This window comes from Equus przewalskii, chromosome 3, assembly GCF_037783145.1.
Source record: "Equus przewalskii isolate Varuska chromosome 3, EquPr2, whole genome shotgun sequence".
Classification (NCBI taxonomy): domain Eukaryota; kingdom Metazoa; phylum Chordata; class Mammalia; order Perissodactyla; family Equidae; genus Equus; species Equus przewalskii.
The window spans coordinates 100,396,398-100,416,767 of record NC_091833.1 but is presented as its reverse complement, the minus strand read 5'-3'; the positions used below and the strand labels follow the sequence as shown (position 1 = coordinate 100,416,767).

General features: G+C 42.5%; 1 protein-coding gene across 4 annotated transcripts in view; it reads right to left on the bottom strand.

The window, feature by feature from the left end:
- PPARGC1A (PPARG coactivator 1 alpha) overlaps positions 1-20,370 on the bottom strand; it is a 609,701-nt gene that overhangs the window by 419,877 nt on the left and 169,454 nt on the right. For 3 of the 4 annotated variants that reach the window (XM_070613065.1, XM_070613067.1, XM_070613066.1), the window contains one exon: positions 15,350-15,414. The exons of the other annotated variant lie outside the window; for it this stretch is intronic. Coding sequence is in view for 2 of the 3 variants with exons in the window: in XM_070613067.1 (XP_070469168.1) it covers positions 15,350-15,367 (18 nt within the window). In the remaining variant the exon portion in view is untranslated. The remainder of the gene's footprint in view (positions 1-15,349; positions 15,415-20,370) is intronic. 4 annotated transcript variants of the gene reach the window in all.

Sequence of the window (20,370 nt, the reverse complement as noted above, 5' to 3'; positions counted from 1 at the left end):
GCTTCAGGCCTGCCTATCTGTGTTGTTGCAGTTCCCTACCTGGAACACCAGCTTGGAGGATGCCCACTCTTATTTCACGAGGATTCAGTTGTCACCGTTTCTAGAAAGCCTTCTACAGCCTTACCAGGAGGGCCAGCTGCTCCATCCTTGGCACCCTCATAGTACGTATCTCAGTGTGTTCTCTCCGTCCACTGATCTGATCTGGTCCATATCTCACCATGACCAAGTCTGTCCTTTTTACCCCCTAAATATTTCTTGAAATCCCTTTGACAGCCTTGATCTTAAGATAAAGACCAAAATCTATAACTCCTGCAGCCCTGCTGGCCTCACCCACCTCTGCTGTGTGGGCTCCAGTCCTGCTGGCCTCCACCGCTCCCTGGGTCCTCATGTCAGCTCCTGTTGCAGCACTTGCCATCCCCCAATCAGGATGCTCACTCTTCCCTTCTCCTTCCAAACTCAAGGCCCTCCTCCCCGAGAGGGCTAATTCCCACTCATCCTTCACAGCTCAGAGAAAACAGACTGTTTGGTGGGAATCAGTTCCCGATCCTCCCTTTCCACCTAATATAAGTCAGCTCTCATGGTCACATACACACAGAACCATGTCCCTATCCCTCATTGCACTTAAGTTAGTGCAATCCTATTATATACTAATTAAGATGATCTTTCGACTAATGCCTTTCTCTTCCACTAGACTGCAAGCTCCATTGAGAGTAGAGATGGTATTCTTGCTCTATTGTATCCTCAGTCCCTAGCAAGATACCTGGTTCATCATAATTGCTCATAAATGTTTGTTGAATGAATAAATGAATTATTTACATCCATGTAATATATCACCATGACCACAATTTGTTTCTTGACGGCAGAAGTTATATTTTATTCATATTTGGGTCCTGGCACACAGTGGGTTCTCAGGATGTATTTGTTGAAGGAATATTGAGTGCAGATCCAGAGAGGCAGATTTTACGCCGCTAACATAGAGAGCACTTCAGTAGTTAAGCATCCTCCCTCACAACAGTGAGCTCCCCATCTCTGGAATCATTCAAGGAGAGAGGACAGATAGTCCATGTCAGGAATGGTCTAGAAGCAATTCAACCAATGGACTTGACAATCTCTCAGACACTTTCCAATCCTTGTGTTCTGTGGTACAACTAGAAAGAGAGTGGACGTGAGAAAGAGAGACGTGCAAAACGTGAGTGAAATTGCAACATACCCAGAAAGAAGTATCTCCGAACAAACGGGTAGCGTAGGTTTTTTGCCAACGTTTTCCTAATTGCTGGCAAGTAGCAGACGTGGAGGCTCTATGAAATACGCATGTGATGGCTGAGAGAGAAATGTCAAAGACTACAGTCCAACTTCCTGTCTGATGTCTACTCCTTCATTCTTCGCGTGGCCCTTATTTTTAGATTTAGATACAGCTCAAAAGGGACTCAGACTTTGAAGACCCAGGCAGAAAACTGTGCTAGTCACATGGAATCATTTTGTCTGTTTTCTCAGCTGTTTCCTAAGAAAACAGATTTAACATTTATCACCCTCACTCCCAAATAAGGAAAGCGATTTCACTTTCTCCTGAAGCAAAAACCACAAGGTGGATTTGGCATTTGTTGAGTGCCGAGTGGGGTTCAGATTAATGGTGTGTTGAGCTTTCTTTGTTTTTACAATCTTTCTATATTTTCAGACTCAAGAAGCTAAATGAATTGCCCACACCTCTTCGTGGGGCTTTCCTAATAGAACGATCCCACCAGGAAACCGTTCTCCTCCATGCCCCTCACCATTTCTCTTTCCATTCTCCTGATTTCACATCTTCGGCTATAATTAGTCAGTTTCGGGAATATAAGAACGGCTGGGGGATGGAAGTAGAGGGAAATAGAAGAAGGATAAAACCGGAACTGAGCAACACATGATACAAGGGGCGCACAGGACGGCCTTTGATTTCTCTGCGTCTAAGTTGACAGCCATAATATTTCATACATCAGGTCATATAATTACATCATTAATTTTTGAGCATGTATTATATGCCATATTTTTATACATATTAGTTCACTGATTTTTCAATTGCCTTATAAGTTAAGTATTATTTTTCTTATTTAATTGGTGAAGAATTTAAGGCTTAGATAAGCGAAATATCTTGCCCAGAGTCACACCAATTAGTGAGACAGTGTTGGAGCCGGATTCAAACCCAGATTTTTTGCCTCTAAATCCAGATCTGATAACCATCGCTGTACAATCTCAGGGAGAGTCAGTGAGATTGTTCGTTAACAAAGACCCAGTAAGCTGTCACATAGATCAACCAGGGGCAGTTTCGCTCCCAAGGGGACATTCAGGAATGTCTGGGGACATTTTTGGTTCACAAATGGATAGGCACTAGTGGCATCTAGTGAAGAGAGCCCACGAATGGTCTAAACATCCCATAATTCACAGGACAGCCCCCACAGCAAAAACTTATCAGGTCCCAAATAGAAATAGTGCTGGTGTGAGAATCTCTGCAGTAAATGCTCCTGTTATTATGTAAAATGGGTTCTCTGTCACCAACTTGTGACCTTCTTTGTTACAAAGGGGAACAGCTCCTAACTTCTTGATAAACTGTTATGTGCTTAAAAATAGCTGGAATTGGCCAATTCTTTTTAAGAATGAAAAAAACAGAGGAGGAGGAAAAAGTGAAGAGAAAAAAGAAAATGAAAAAGAGAAGGAGAAAACCAACATTACACTGCAGCATTCAACAGCTGGATCACATTACATGGAAATCAACCCCAGTGACAGCACAACAGGCTGCCTTTGTGTCTTCATGAATAACGCAATGTGCTGGGTAAATGCTTTTCCCCATTTAGAAACAGGTAGTTAATGGGAATTGAAGTGATCAAATGCTGTGTACCCTGAGGTTACTTACATCACCGGGCTGGGTGGCCCGGAGCTCATAAATAAAGCATCGGAGTGTCTTATTTTAGGCCCGGTCAGATAAGCAAAGGCTTGCATCATGTGAACAGAGCCCACAGCGCGATATGACACTGAGCCTGCTAATTCCAGGACCTCTCGGAATGTGACATTTCGAGCGCAGTACACTGAGTTCATGCCCTGTGGAAGCTCCATGGCCCACCAGGCCTTAATTTTCCATCATCTTCTTGACTCAGCTGCCGCGAGAGAAGGTTGTCACTGAGCTGGACTTTAAATTATGCCAAGCTCATTCCCTACTATGTAGAAGTTAATTTGAGGCACATTTGCAACTTATAACTCTGATTTACTCATTTGCTGGTACGAGGACCACACACAGCTTGACAGCCCGCCAGCTCACACAGACCATTCCCTCGGAAAAGGTTTGGCCCAAGTTGTGACCCAGCTTGGCAGCTCCATAAACAGCTGCCGGACGATGGCGGAATGCGGTGTTGAATACAAGAAAAGAAAAATGTCTGTTCTTTTCCTCAAATTTTTACATATAATTATGTAATCATATCCCTATTCAGATACTTTGAGATAAATTGTGCTTAATTAAATTGTGGCTAATTTGTTGTTTTATTATTAGTTCACGGCTTGTTTGCTGACATCCACCCACAAGCCATGTGCATGCGCACGCGCACACGCGCTCAGTCATACTAGTGCTGTTGCTTTGAAAGTAATGAAAATGTTCTCTGTGAATAATTTTTCTATTTGACAGAATAACGAAAGATTTCGAAGAGCACTTGTTCATATGGTATACAAACAGCTGGATGAATAACTCTAACGTGATAATTTGCTGGCGTGATTCTTTCTTTTCTCAGAGACTTCCTATAATCTGATAATATCAATCAAATAATATATTCTTTGCATGAAATAAATTCTCCCTACAATAAAAAAACAGCTCCCGTAATAAATATATTTCCCAGTGATCAATATTATTCTGTTTCTCCTTTAAATCCTGGGATCTCAAGAGGATGTCTGCGATAAATGTTTGTAAACTTGAATTTGGGGTAAAATGTATGATGTGAGTTTCTATAAGATTGTATAACCAGTTGGTCATTGACTAAAAGCCACCACCAAGTCACCCATGAAACCATCTTCCAGAATAAGGAATACTTTCTCTAACAAATACCCCCTCTCCTCCTTCACTTAGAGTCTCCTCGGAGCCAACTCCTCCGCCTCTTAACACTGTTTCTCAAAGTGTGGGCCCCGGAACACCTGCTTGTTATAAATAAAGATCCTAATAAGCTTGTTAGAAAAGCACAAAGTGCCTATTAGAAATGGAGATTCCTAGATGCCATTCCAGATCCATTAGACCTGAATCTCTGGGGGAATCTGCACTTCTGACAATACGTTCAGGTGGAATTGGCTTTTTTCTTTGACTCTTGAGGAATATGGATTGAGGGGATAGAGGAGAGAAAGCAAAAACATGCTATTAGACAATCTCCCTTGGGACAAAGGATGCAAATAAGATTGTGGAAAACGTGCTCGTTAACTCACCGTATTTGAAATAAACTAATGTCAAAAATTTCAATCTAAAAGTCATCAGTTGGCTAATGCCCTACACCCTGTCAACCTGCAAAATAAATTCTGGTCTTCAGAATCATAACCCTGAGGCTCTACAAAAAGGAAAATTTAGTTATATTGTGCACACTAAGGCATGAAAACAGAGATACAAGCATGTTTCCATGATATAATTTAGAACGAATTTTCAACCAGAAAGGCTTTTAAAAAATGTTTTCCTAGATAAAACTCCATTTACCTCCCAAATATTCTAGCTCAGAAAGGTTTTGCTATATTATTCCAAGTAACTATCTCTGTGGTTTTCTATTCTAGCTTATATCATTGTGATGACAGAGTAAAGTGACTTTGTAATTCAAAGTTCCAGAAGGGGCTCAAAAGTAAAACAGTAACAGGGGCCAGCCTGGTGGTGCAGTGGTTAAGTTCACACATTCCGCTTCAGTGGCCCAGGGTTCGCTGGTTCAGATCCCAGATGCTGACCTACACACTACTTGTCAAGCCATGCTGTGGCAGGCATCCCGCACATAAAGTAGAGGAAGATGGGCATGGATGTTAGCTCAGGGCCAGTCTTCCTCAGCAAAAAAAATAAAAGACGAGGACTGGCGGCAGATGTTAGCTCAGGGCTAATCTTCCTCAAAAAACAACAACAGCAAAGTAAAACAGTAATAGTAACATAATTTACACCAAGCTATACCTTCAGAATTATACCTGAACCCCACATGGCACACATAGGGATTGCCAATGCCAAACACCATTGTTAACCTTATTCCACATAGTTGCCAGGATTAGCTCAGTAAGCACATGCAGTCATTCTTTATTATTGTGTTTGTGGCTGTGGTCCTGTGAATGGAGTCAGAGGGCCTGTTTCACCTACCAAAGATGTCTACCAGCCCACAAATGAAAGGATTTGGGGATACAGACTAGTGTTCTACCATTCCCACCAACCAAAATGTAAGCACTTTAGGGGGAAGAACCATGTCTTCTGTTTCTATGACCCCCATATCACCTAACATTTGGCTGGACATACAATTGCCCCCGGAAAGATACATACGGCATAAGAACCACGCCACAAGGGTCGGCACCCAGTGGGATGCAGAAAGTCCTCAACCTGGGTCTGTGGCTACAAAGACCAAATAAAGCACTCTTTGAAATTTCTGATTCCAGCACAGGGGCATGGATTTCTTCCCCAAAAGACTCAGAGATAGAATGGCAGCCTCACCGCACCTGGGCAAAAAGTGTGTTATTGGCAAGCTTTTTGCAAATTCAGATCCTTTTACTTTGTAACCACAGAAAAGGAAGGTGTCCTACCCTCACCCAGGAACCATAACACCTCTGCCTGGATCCCAGCTGTAGTAGAGATTTATCATGTGGCCTTGGGCAGCGCATTTAACCTCACAGTGTCTTAATTTCTTCATCTGGAAAATGAAGATGCTGCCTACAGCATGGGCACAGCGTTTCAAGGTTAATGCACGAAGCTGATATTGAAACGCAACATTGCAAGGAAATGTCTAATTCAGGGGAGAAAGTCAGGCACAGCAGCGCACTTCTGGATGGTTATAACATAGGCGGGATCGCAAAACCGGGCCCTAAGGTCAGTCGCGCACATGATGAGTGCAATAAGCCATTCGCAATACACCACCTGGAGTCTTTTATTGTTATTGCCAAGTGGAGTTGATAAAGCAAACAAGGCAAAGGGTCGGGAGCCCTAATTTATCAAACGTATCTACACCGATCTGATATTGACAGGCGAAGGGCCACTTTTAGATTCAAATCAATAAATCCATTTTATAATACAGTACAATCCTAACACTTTGCCCCCAAATCCATCCATCTAGATATTAGAAATCCATCCTGCTTTGCCTGCAGTCTGTCAAATGTCACCGCAGAGTGCAGAAGCCACCCTGCCAAGTCTATATCCTGAACTAAATCCCAATGGAAACTTCCCAGATATAAATAACCACTATGAACATACAGGGAAGAAAAATAGCTATGAAGTTTCACTCTTACTTTTTTTTCCTTTTAGCCTGTGACAAGTAAAAATCATAGTTACTCACTCTCCAAAAACAATCTAAAACCAGAAGGTTTAACCAATCCAGTTTTCTAGTCGCTGTGACAACTATTTTCATCTGGGAAACCGCGTCCGGGGCACGTCCGCAGGCCTAATCCCGAGGTGCTTTCCCAGGCAGCCTCTGCTGGAAACGCGGAAAGCAGCTTCCGTTCCCGGACTCGCTGTGAGCAGGGGCTTTGAGGACACTCGGGGTCTCCTGCCACGAAGACAGATTCCTTACTTATAGTCAGAAAGGGAGAAACTTTCCTCCTACTCGTGGGTTGATCATTGAGATCCTGGAGAATTGGTTGCGAGGGAACTCTAAGAGGCGTGGGGAAACCCACTCAACGTTTGCAAGGCCAGGAGACTAGCACACAAAAGACAGAAAACTGAGCTTGAAATTCGGGACAGCTGGGCTTGAATCATGCAGAGCCAAGAGGGTGTGGTTTTAGTCAAATTATTTAGCCTCCCTGAGCCTTGATTTCCCCACCGTTGACAGGTGAAGAGGGCTGTCGCGAGAATCCAATAGCATGAAAGCCCTCAGCGCAATGCCTATCACATAGTGAGTGCTCAGTAAATATTTGTCGAAACATAATCTGAACCAAGAAATAGTGCATTATTGATATCATTTACTAACCGATGGGCAAAGTTTATGTATTGAATACATACCATATGCCAAGGTGCTGAATGCCTACCATATGCCAAGCACGCAGTGTGGGCATAGAGACGTAGGAAGAATGGAGTATGAGGTTTGTCCTCAGGGTAACACAGGGGAAATGCACAGGACTGGAGAAGGAGACCCATCGTCTCTAAATATGAGACCCAGCCACGCACAAGCAGCACATGGCAGATCTGGAGCCCAAGTAGCAGGCACCCTCACCCAGGTTTAGGGGACTGTGGAATTACCCAAAACTTCCTTGCCCAAGGGTGGCTGGTTACACTCAGGTTTTCTGCAAGTTCTAGACTAACTCCTGTATTCATTTGCCCCAGGAATGCAAACATTTTAATATTAGCCTCAGGTTGTTAGGAGGGTAAGTCTGCTGCAAATATAAAAGCCTGAGCACAGATTCTTTTCGGATTACCTGGGCTTCTAGATTTTTCTGCCCCCATCCATCCTGGAAAGCTGAAGGTAAATTAAAATGCCATGTAGAGGATGAAACTCTTTTTCCTACTGAATTGCATTAGGCACTTGCATTCTTGGGGCATGGCCTCTTTGAAATCTGTCCTCATGCACAATAAAAAGAAGGAAGAAGGGAGAGAGGTAGAAGGAGAGAGAAGAAGAGAAGAAGGAAGAGGAAGGAGGGGGGACAGAGGAAGAGGAGCGAAAACTGAAAAATTCCAAAATAGCCCAGATCACAGCCTGGCCTCCCAACAGAGCTTCTGGGCCAACGGGGACATTTTCCCCCTTCCCAAAGGAACTGCAAGAGGTGGGAGTGAACCCAGCAAGCTACAAGGCCTTCCCTCCCCCAGCTTCCCACGTGCTTCTTCCCCAGAACTGAAGGGATTTATTGTTGTTTATTGTCTTACACAACAATGATTTGGAGGTAACAGTCTCCCATGGCGGTCCCATTCTCTCCTTGCCCCATATTTTCCCAGGCTAAAATCATCTGGGGATCACCTACAGGATTCTTGTCATATGAGATGTCACCCCTACTATTATTCATTTTATACGACTCATTTAAATCAAGTTACTTTTTAAAATTTTACTATTGTTTGAGGCAATAATATCAGTAAAGTCATGGTTTTTACCGTGCTAGTTGTATTTTCCTGATACACATTAATATCAAGCATAATTATTAAAACAGCATAGCACAGTGGACGGAAGTACAGAAGCTGATTGTTCAAATCCTGGCTCTACCACTGCGTGCTGTGTGATCTTGGGCAAGTTACTTAATCTCTCTGTGCCTCAGTTTCATGGTCTGTTAAATAATAACACCTACTTTATAGTGTCACTATGAGGATTAAATTAGTTAATATTTGTAAAACATTTGTATCATCTAGCACCTTCTACACAAACAACACTTTTGAGAACACTGAAGGCACGAAAGTATACCCATCTCTTACGTCAAGATTTGCCTATGCTCTTCCTCTCATTCAGGATACTCTATTGTTTCCCCTCCCCGACCCCATCCAAAAGCAAAACCAATAGACACCACACTCACATTCCTGCCCTCTTGGAAGCCTACCCATTTTAAGGTCCATCTTAAATAGGTGTAATAATAATCATAACCACTTATTGAATATCTATCATTTTGCAGGCCCTGTGCTCAGTACTCTGAGTACACCATCTAATTTAATCTTCATTCTTACCCTATGAGGGAGACCCAAGCTTAAAGAGATTAGGTAAATTTCCTAAGGTCCTACAACCAGCAAGTAAGAGAGTCAGGATTCAAATCCAGGGCCGTCTAGCTCCACAGCCCAGGCATATCCCGTCAAGCCATGAGGCCCCAGCAGGAGACTCCCTCTTCCAAGAGCCCATCTCAGCATCTAGCCAGACACAAGCTTCCTCTCCTCTCCCCTTGTACGTACATCTCCCACTGGACTTAGTAAACTCGATAATAATTATTTAGGTTTGCCTTTTCCTCTCTAGTATTCAGGATAATCTTCTCTATTTTAAGCATTTTGGAGAGAAGTCATTCTAAAATGTCCCTGCATTTGAAAAAGGGTTATACTACACCGGACTGAATTGAATATATTCTTTACAACGCCAGTCATCTTTATCAACACCAAAAACTGTAATGTTCGATGATGTAGACGTGACTTGAGAGCAGTTTTTCTGTGTGTGGTACAGGGTGACTGTTAAAAATCAGCCTCCTGAGCCCCTCCCTGGATCTGCTGAGTCAGAATATCTGGGTTAAGGACCAGGACTCACTGGAGCCTCGGAATCACCGCCTTAGGCTGTGCATGGACGTTTGACCCTGCTTACTACTCCCAGACACCAACTGTGTTATAGTTCTTGCGTCTGTTTTTCATGGTTTTTCTGACCTCTCCCACCCTGCAAGTTGACAGCTATCATTTCTCACTGCCAACCAACACTGCTGCACAAATTTTTCCTATTTCTTCTTCTAGCCACCAATGCTATGATTTCCGAACTCTCTCTTTTTAACGTTAGAATGCTTTCCTGAAAACTGATTCTTAGGCAGCTGCCAATATAAAGCACATGATATCAGAGATATTCTGATGGAACATGAGCGAGTGGTCTGGATTCCCAATGCTGGTCTTGCTCCTTTCCCTCTGGTCCCCATCACCGCCACCTATGGTGGCCCTGAGGCCCCTCCCCAGATCCCCTAGGCTTCCACGGAGAGCATTTTCAAAGCCACTGAAATAACACAACTTTCTGGCAGATCTTGCCACACTTTTATAGTGACAGATACCTTATTTTTTATAAACACTCAAGATTACCATGAAAGGATTTTCTTCATGAAAGTTTGTCAGTGTAGTCCAAAGTCAAGCATGTATTTCTCTTTATTTGAGAGCATATCACCAATTTATAAATAGTCCCTCTATCATATTTACAAGTCACCTCTTACAGTAAATATTCTTAACACAGAAAACGGTGATCTCATTGTATTAGTGATTGGACTACCATCTCCCTTTCAAAGGCTCTCAGAAAAACAGTGGTCAAGGGAATTTGCCTTTTCAAAAAAATCTCTCCTCCGTGAAAGAGAATGTCAAAGCATCCAGGAAAACTCTATAACCTTTAAAATTTTAGGCATCTTCCATTGGCCATGTTCTAAATATGTTAGTATATTAAAAGTCTAAAAATAAGTTTCAAGTAGCAGTTTTGAAACATGAAAAAAATATTTCAGCAAAGTTCTCTTGATGGTCTTTTTGTCTTTTTCTTTCAAAATTTATAAATTAGAGATGCAGAATTTAGGAAGTATATTTAACATTACGTGCACTAGAGGTGGGGGGAGGACGCTGTATGGAGGATACATGATTTCTCTGGTGAATTAGGACAAGGCTCAGAGTCATGTCTGTAGAGATGGATATCATCAGTGTGGTCAAATATTGACCATTAATGAATACAGGCAAAAGGCGTACAGGGTGTTCCTTGGAATATTCTTTCAACTTTTCTGCAGCGTTGAAATTTTTTGAAATAAAATTTGGGGAAGTGTTCAAACGTACAAACAATAAAGCAGAGTCATACATGTAAGACTAGCATATTCAACAGGGCCTGGACCAGAGCGTGGAAAGTAAGGCATCTACGGTGCAAGATTTAAGGAAGCCCCTGCAGGACCCTGAAATTGAGCCCCTCCTCAGCACCAGCACAACTCTGAGAGTGGGCGCCTCCTTAATTTTGCAGCTTAACACATCTCACTTGCTTCACCCTAGTGTGGGCCCTAATATTGAACATTAGCAAATTCATCTGCTTTCTCACACTGACGACAGTAACCCTAAAGAGAAGAAGCTTAAAGTCAATTTGGTCCATGAATGCATTGACTCATCTAGTCTCCTACTCAGCTAGGGACCTACTCCGCGCTAGTAAACTGCTTTGACTGTCAGACAAAATAATCTTAGACCAAATTCCTGTCATTCATTTATTCATCTAAGTGTTACGTGCTGGGGATACTATGATGACAGACCAGTCCCGGCCAAAATATCTTACTATCTGCCAGACACTGTTTTAATACTATTATTTTTATCATCATCTATTTACGTGTCTATTTTCCCAATCAGATTGAACCATCCCAGAGCAGGAAATGGGTGATATTCATCTTTGTTTTTTTGACACCCAGGATGATGGCAGATAAAGGGTTCAATAAATACTTCCTGAGTGGACAAAACCATAAATCTACTTATTTGTTCTTCCTCAAAGATTTGCCACATTCAAATGAATTTGAAACTTCCTCCAGGATTGCCTAATAATACTAGCTAACAGTTGCTGGGCGCTGACAACCTGCGCTGTATTTTCTAAGCTCTTTCCGTGTATTAACTCAATCAAGGCTTGCACGGAGATCGAGAGTCTCCTTTTACAGAACCACAAACAGGAGCGATGGAGTATCTTTCCAGGGGCCAATCAGCAGGTAAGAAGCCACGCCAAGGTCTGAACCCAGGAGCCAGCTCTGGAGACCGCCCTCTCAGCAACTCCACTAAGCTACATCACTGTCCAGAGGGGTCCTCCCCTATTCCAAACAGCACTCATCTTCAGCTTCACTTTTCACCCATTATTATCTAGAAAGATCTAGAGGGCACCAGGGACGCTTTTAGCAAAATGATCCTCAACTCCCATGGCCTGGGCAGGCAAGTCAGACTTTGGGGGACTTCCTGCTTAATTTCACCTTGTCTAAATATAACCAACTAAAAATAACCCGAAAGAGAAGTGTCTCGGAACTGCCAGAGTTGCCGCAGAACACTGCAGAGGACGTGACGTGAAAGAATGAGCCGGGCCTCCGTAAGATGCTGCGATGCTTTTCAGCATCAGCAAGTTGCATATTGTGATGAGAAAACAAAGTTTCCAATTATGGAAATTCCATAGTGTATTTAATTATGCAATTATCTTATTGTATTAACAAGTTCTAGGGCACAGCAGCAATGGCTGAGGTTTTTGCAATTTGGAAGTGCAGAATTTATTCTTTCCCTCCGCTGATTACTTCTCATGAGTCCATCTATTTTGGGGGGATTATGGAAATGACCCTATTTTTGAACTGCTTCCCTTAAAAATCCAAAGCAAATTAGACCCCCATGTTTCCCACTCCAGCTTTTAAGTACGACCCCACTACAGACTGAGAATATTTCAGGGGAAAATGTTGGCAAACTCACATCATTTTTGTTTTCATTAATCACTTAGGCTCTTTCCTCTTTTGAAATTCAAATAAATATAATGTCAATATCACTAAAAAAGCAGTTGTACAAATTACATATTTTCAATGATGCGGACACAAATACATTCTTGTTCATTTGCTTAATAAGGACTTATCCCAAAGGGTTCATGTATCAGACTGGAAAACACAGAGTATTTCATCAAAACATCTAAAATAGGTGCGCTGTGATATTATTATGCACTTGTATTTGCCACAGTTACCTCAGCAAATATGAAATGTAATCATGCAAAATTAAACATTCCATACATTTTCTATTCATTCTCTAATACTCTCCCTATACTCCAAAATAGGCTATCAGACTTTCAAGTTTACAGGGACAAAAAGGGAATCAAATTTCTTGTTTCTGAAAGCATTGCAAGTAATAGACCTTTTCACTGAGGGCTTTTCATCTACGAATCACCAAGCTCTTTACACATAAAACATAATTAATCCATACAGTCTGCTCCATCCTTATCCAATGGGAAGCCTCTTTGCTGATAATCACTCATGGAGAAGACATACCTGCATTTTTTCCAGCTAAATTGGGTCCAGGTTGTTAGGAATGATGTTTCATTTACTTGCACATGACTAAGAGACACAATCATATGTAGGAAAACCCAGCCCCTTCTCCCAAATAAGTAATAGTCAAGAACACAAACTCTGGACCCCAGCTGACTGGTGTTGGAATCCCAATTTGCCTCATTAGCTGTTAGATGATGGAGCAAGCCCTTTCCCTTCCCTGGGCTTCAGTTTTTGTAGTGGTCAAACTGAGATAATGAAAGTACCTCTCCCAAAGGATTGTCAGGCAGATGAAATGAGTTAAGATATGCAAGTCACTTAGAACACAGCCTTGTCCCGTCCAGATATGACACCTGATACCTTTCAAAGCCATTTCACAGCAATGACCTCACTGGGTTCTCACAATCTCCCTGTGAAGCAGTGCAAGCAGGTGCTATTTTCCCCATTCTACAAGTGAAGAAAGTATGATTCAGAGAGGGCTACTGGCCGTCAGGAGTAGCACCCCTGGAACCCAGTCTAGTATTCTTCCACTATTTCTCTTTATACCCAGAACAAACTGATTCAGTGACCCAGACAGATCTGTGCTTTTTGGGGGAGTCAGGTGGGGAGGAGGTCTTGTTTCAGTGGAGACACGGGAAGCATTTTGCTGCCAAGGCTTGTCTTGCATAGCAAAAGAGCCCCAGATCAGCACAAGACACGTCAACAAGGCTGCCTTAATCACGATTTCTGCTAACTACGAAATGAAAGTTAATTTCATGCCTTGCATTCACAGACAAAAAGGTTCAGAGCTGTTTAAATTCTCTTCAGCCCAATGACAGTTAGTAAACAGGAGGCTTCGTGTTCTAATGCTTGAAATCACCCTTCGTATCTCAGTATATTATTTATGCACTCAGCTTAAAATAAACAGCAACTCTGAAGTAGGTGAGTGGTCTCATCTGGTAGGAACTTTTTTTTCACTCTGACAGTTACTTTAAAACATCGGTAAACAACCTTAATTCACTTCTAACGAATTAGTAGGCTACTGCTGTGTCTCCAGGAGGCAAGCAGATTGTATTATTAACCAAAACAACTTTCTCCCTGTCAATCATCTGCACCTCACAGAGGGATGTGGGCTTTGCTGTCTGATTACTCATAGCAATCCATGGGCACAGAGATCCCAGACGATTTCTTCGAGGTCATTCTCTTCCATACCTTTGATTAGATCTTTTGACTCTGAGATGCAGAATGGGGCCTGGAGAAGGTAAGATGTCTTAGTGCTGCTTGTTAAGAAAGATATAGACAAATGAGAACCTTTCCAGAGGGGTAGAGAGCTTGGAAGTCATGGCACACAAGGTCCAGTTGTGGAGGGAACTGAAGCTGACAAAGCTTATCGAAGGGTGACCCAATAAGTGCCACCAAATACTTGAAAGGGTGTCACTTTGGAGGAGGAAGACTTGTTCTTTGTAGGTATGGATAGTAAATATTAGGACCCAAGGGTGGAAGATACATAGAGGGTGGATTTGGGTTCAAGAAAGAACGCTGTAACTGAAAAGAGTTGCCTCTTGAGGTAGTATATCTGCCTCCAGAGGTTCTTGGGCACCCATCAGATAGAATCCTTAGATCTGGCCAAGAAATAGGACTAGATGAGACATGTACGGACCCTTCCAGATATAAGGGGGACTCACTAAAATGGGCTTTAATAAGCAGTCACAACATTTTTTAAATTTTTTAAAGGGCGACGGCCACCCTTTGAAAAAAATACCATGAGTTATACACTCGGCATGTCACCAACCAGTCTACGTAAGCCAGGGCATTGGTTGACCTAGCAAAATAAAAAGCTGTGGCATTCAGCGAGAAAATCAGTCAAAGCAGTTGCTAAAGGGTTGTACATTTTCTGCCTGCTGTTTGGCTTTGTGGATTCCAGCCCTTGGCCATTCCATGGACAGGAGGCCACTTCCAAGTCACCTGGGCTGTCACACGGTCAGGGAGGGGTGAGTCACACTTGGTTCACCATTCTAGTGGGCCTCCTTACCCCAAACCAAGTCTTGAAACACAATACTTGGCAACTTGTCTAAGGAATGTCTAATTTAGTTCCATCATTAACAAAACATCGCTCACCTCAGTGAAACATTCAGTCTTTCCCTGAAGCCAACCATTTCTTTGATACACAAACTGACAGCTCAAAACACAGAGTTAAATGCAAATCAAAAAGAAAGGAAGAGAGAGGTGGGGAAAGAGAAATAAAGATAACTTACATTCATATCCAGGGTTTATATCAACATTTTTACACAACCTGCAGAAATGTATTCTTCCAAATTGTGTAGTAAACATTGCCTGAATATTTTTTGAGAAGAGAGGCTTTTCATACATCCAACACATTGGCAAAACATTAGAGAGTTCAGAAATGCTAAATTCCTCAAAAGAAGTCAGATTATCAATATTTGGGTGTGAAACTTGGTGTTACTGATTTCCTAATATGGCAAGAGCAGACATCTGGTGTTTGCACTTTGGAGTAACAGAACATAACATGACAATAATGTGTTATACTTACAAAGTACCCTTCATCCATGGGGCTCCAATTTTACCAATATTAGTTCACCGATTTTCGCAAAAAACCTGAAAGGCAGAGGGTAAGTTTGTGTTACCCCCACTTTGCAGATGGGGATATTGAAATGCAATAGGAGAATAAATTATTGGTCCATTATAGTGAGAGAATTCAGTAACAGCGGACAAGAATTACAACTTCCATCTTCCCCATCACAATGCAACTTGACCACCCATCTTTTCCTAGGGGACTGATATTTCCCAGGTAATTCCCCCACAATCTCAATATATTAAATACATTATACCCAGAGTAAGACATTGCTGAATATAATCCTTGCTCATATGAGCCAAGACACCAATATTCCTTTAATACTAGAGAAAAGATTGGAAAAACTTCCATACCCAGTTTAAAACATGGGGAAAAAATCAGATTGACAAAATACAACCATCCAGCTAAAATTTGGCCTGAAAATAATGTTACTACTGTTCAGTTCATTATACACTTATGTTCACATGTCAGCATATGGACTTGTCTTAAAAATTATTTCAAGGAAGTCAGAATGCTTCAGAAGTAATCTCGCTAACAACATTTTTAGAAGTGTGTATTTTTAACAATCCTTTCTAGGACACCTCATCCTTTCTACCACTCTCAGGCCATTTATTCATGCATTGACCAAATAATCAGTATTTACTGAGTTCTTACTAGATGTAAGTTTCACGCTGCATGCGGTTTCCCAGAGGACACAAAAATGTGTGTGACACGGGTCCTACCATCAAGAAACGTAATGTTATGGTTAAACGATTTTTAGTACAGCGACAACTACTCTGATCTAAAACTCTCTGGAAGGATCTGAAGGCTTCTGGACTCTACTAGTGAGTCGTAGACACCAATCCCAGAACGATGACTCCTTTGGGGAATATTCTCAAAAAAGATGAGTTTGGGCTCTGTTTATGAGCCATACTATTTGAGATTACAGAACTGCTAAAGATGGGTCTCCATAAAATGTCTGACCCAGAGTTTTCCCAAAGCCCATGATTTGAGGGTCATGATCTCCCACTACCTTCACCTCTGCAGCCGCACTGACCTCTTTGCTTATCCTCAAATTTGTTGCTGTTAGTGCCATCAAGTTGATTGCTACTCCCAGCGACCCTGTGCACAGCAGAGCAGAGCCCTGCCCAGTCTTTTTGAGCCATCCTCTCACCTTCCAGCATCATATTAGACAATGCTCTGCTGCCATTCATAGGGTTTTCATGGCCAACTTTTTAGGAAGTGGGTGGCCAGTTCCTTCTTCCTAGTCTGTCTTGGTCTGGAAGCTCCACTGAAACCTGTCCACCATGGGTGACCCTGCAGGTTTTTGAAATACCGGTGGCATAGCTTTCAGCACCACACGCAACCACCACAGCATGACAACCAACAGACAGAGTTAGGGAGGGCGGGGAGGGGGATGTGGTTCCCTGACCAGGAAGGGAATCTGGGCTGCAGCAGTGAGAGTGCCGAATCTTAACCACTAGACGGCCACGGCTGGCTCATCCTTAAATACCCAAGCACATTCCCATCTCAGGACATTTTCTCTTTCAATTGGTCCCTTTGCTTGGGACAGTCTTGCTGAGATACTTCCATGATCTCTGCTCATATACTCCTCTCCCCTGAGCACCTATCTCAAATAGCTGCAACTCACCACGCTCTGTCCCCTTACTGCTCTGTCTCTTTCTTCCTAAGGCTCACCACAACCTAACAGTATATGGCCCATCTCTACTTGTTTTCCTGAGTCCTTCCCACTTGTATATAAGCTCCATAGAGCAGGGACTTTTTTGCTCACTCCCAAATCCCAGGGTCAAAGTACCCCATAAATACTGGTTGAACAAATGAATCGCAATGCTGAACTGAGTGTTCTGCCCTTCTCCTCTATCTGCTTTTATTCTCACCGGGATCCTGCTATAATTACTAACAAATAAAATTCAATACTGGATCAAAATAGGTTTTTCCATCCTAAGGAAAAAAAAACTCCACAAACACGCAATGAAATGTTTCTGAAAAATATAATAATAAACACCAGTTTGATCAATTTCCCATCTCTTGATTGCTAAAGCGCTGGGACAAGAGTCAGGTAAACTTGCTCTCCATCCAACTCTACTGTGATCCATTCTGTGACTCTGACCTCTTCATCCCTTTGGGCCTTTGTTTCCCAAAGGCAAAATAAGGAAGCTTAAGAAGCTTATTTCCTTCAAGGTTCCTTCTGGTTCAGAAACTATGGAGATCGACATGTCGGTGATGGGCCAAATTATATTCATATTTTTACATCTTCTGATTTAATAGCACTGTCTAAGTACAAGCTTATCTCAAAGGTAGCAGGATCACTTCATACTAAGCAAGTAGGAATCCCAGAGGAAAGGATTTGATAATCCAACACATCGACAAGCATGGCGATTTTGGACAAACACCACAGATATCACTGAAAACCTGCTTTCCTCACTCTTGTCACACCACCAACATACAACAGACATGAGAAAAAGGATGCCGCATCAACTGTTTATGACATCTTGAGTCACAGACACTTCACTGGGGTCTCTAAACAGATTTCCTGTTTACTTGCACATTAATAAAACTCGCACCTTTGCCAGTCAGAATTTTTTCCCCAAGCATCTGAACATCCAAAGAGATTTAGAAGCAATTAACATTCACGAGTAACAGAGCAATCAACATGGGAATCGCTAATGGGACTGGACAGAATCCAAAAGCAGATATTAGGATAATAGTAAGTCCCTGACATAGGTTACGGTGTTAATTCTGGAGGGCAGACTCGTGATATGTTTTCAATAGCTTTGTGGGGCTGCTGTCACAGTCACATATGCCTCTTCTATATATGGTTTCTAGCCCCCTACAACATACTTTTTTTTTTTAACTGCTATGGAAAAGAAGGCATTTTTGCATCGTTATAACACAACCTCTAGCATTAATGGTATATATTGAATTCAAGTTTATTTTTAAATTGCCTACCTGACAAAAATGTTAAAATGTCATCTTTTCCCACTTTGGGTCTCAAGACTATCTTCACCTGTTAGCTCTTGTAGCTAGAGGCCACAAAAATAATAGCTATGAATTTCCACCTTGACGCTTCTCCAATAACTTTTGCCACTTGCTTGCATGCACGCGGGTTCATACATCCCTCGTACATAGAAAGACGCAGACATTCCTATTCCAACGAGCTCTATGCTTGCGTCCTTGTCAGTTTTCCTGACCTGTTTTCGTAAATATCACTCCAGAAATCAGCACCCACTCCCCTGCATTTCTCACCCTACTGGGAAAGTCTGAGTAATAGACTCCTTTGTTCTTCTTCCTGCCTTCCATTTTGTAGCCTTCATCTCTCATCACTACAATCCATCTAAAATGCCAACGCTGGGCAAATCTATCTTTGCCTCCCCTCGGACCACATTCCTGAATCCCTGCCCCTGGCTCTCCTTCTCCCTCCGCCTAAAGGGCAAATGGCTCAACCTTCAGAGCTTCGACCGCTCCAGATCCACATGTGCCTCTCAGCCCTTCCCATCCCTCCCAGCGCTTCTCCTGGGTCATCTGGTCTCTCCTGTGTCCAAGACACTCACTTCTAATTACAGGACACCTGCCCTTATATATGGACTCTGGGCCCCAGTCAGGCAGAAAACCTGGTTTATTTCCCTTTTTTACTTTAGATATAATTAATCACAGCTTATCATGATTTCTATTATTCTGTGTGGCCTAAGAAAATAAATTTGTTCCAAGGTGGGGGTTTTACATTTTTCCAACTACTTTAATATTGGATACAAGTATGTAATTGGATAAACATCATTCATTTTGATTATAATATTTTTCCGGTTATTCTATTTCATTCACAGTTTATTCTACTCCTTTCTCCTTCTACTTTGCTGTTTCTGGTTACGAAAGGGTCCCTTCTTTCTTACAATCCAGCTCTTTTTTTTCCTTTGCCTCCCCACCCCCAGCACACACCCATTATGAAAGTATATCACTATTTAAAGCTTTGGTTTATTCCCTGAATACAATCAGCCAGTGATACACAATCTGCCACCACCAGGCTGTGTGTGCTAAAAGCCTGTTTTGACCAAGATTTTATACAACAGAATCCAAATTAAAGGGAAGTTATCAACAGACCCATACTTAAGAATCCCTTACTTTATCTCTGTGACAAGCAGTTTCCTATTCCCAGCGCCAGCCCCAAAGCTGGGAGACCCAAGCCTCCAAGAGCCTTCACCAAGCAACACGTCTCAATCATTGCCTCTCCTCCCCGGCTCCCTCCCCACTCTGAGTAGCAGCAGTTGAGATTAAAGTGCTTCTGGGGCTGCAGTAATCCAATCAGGGCTGGGCGAGCTTCAATCTCTACCATTCGGTCGGAAAACATTTTGGCAGAATGCCTTTCAACCACACTCTGCATTCCGCGTCAGTCCCGTGCTCATCGCTGATGGCTCCGCAGAAGGGAAGGTGGCCACACCACAGGCTGCCGAGCCAGTGGAGCTCTGCTTCACCTACCTTCCTAAACCACAGGGTTTCATCAGAAGCACTTCTGCCATCACAGAATGGAGAGTGTGTAAGGTGTGTGTGCATGCACGTGCGTGTGTCTGATTCTGACTGTACCCACCTACAAGTGCAGAGAGGAGGAGGGCAGGGGCAAATATTGAATAAACACATAGATTGTTTTTAACTTCAAAGATTAAAGAAAACTTATTTTTCCCTTTGCCTTACCTAAGCGTCAACCAAAATATTCCACCCGGTCTACATTAGTCAGGGCTTTTCAGGGGTCCTGATCCTTCCCAGATCCCTTTGGCAGTCTGATGAAATCTATGGACCCTTTCTAAGAAGAATGGTTTTTAAAGGCTCGCAATGGAGATTCATTATATTGAAATACTTTTCCATCCCAGGTTAAGAACCCCAGCAGGGTGCAGTTTTACTGGATGGAAAGTGGAGCTATCTGGATTTTTTTTTTTTAACTTGGGATTTCTGCTGACGAGATTTGTGCTGTGACAGTGATGGGCTGTAGT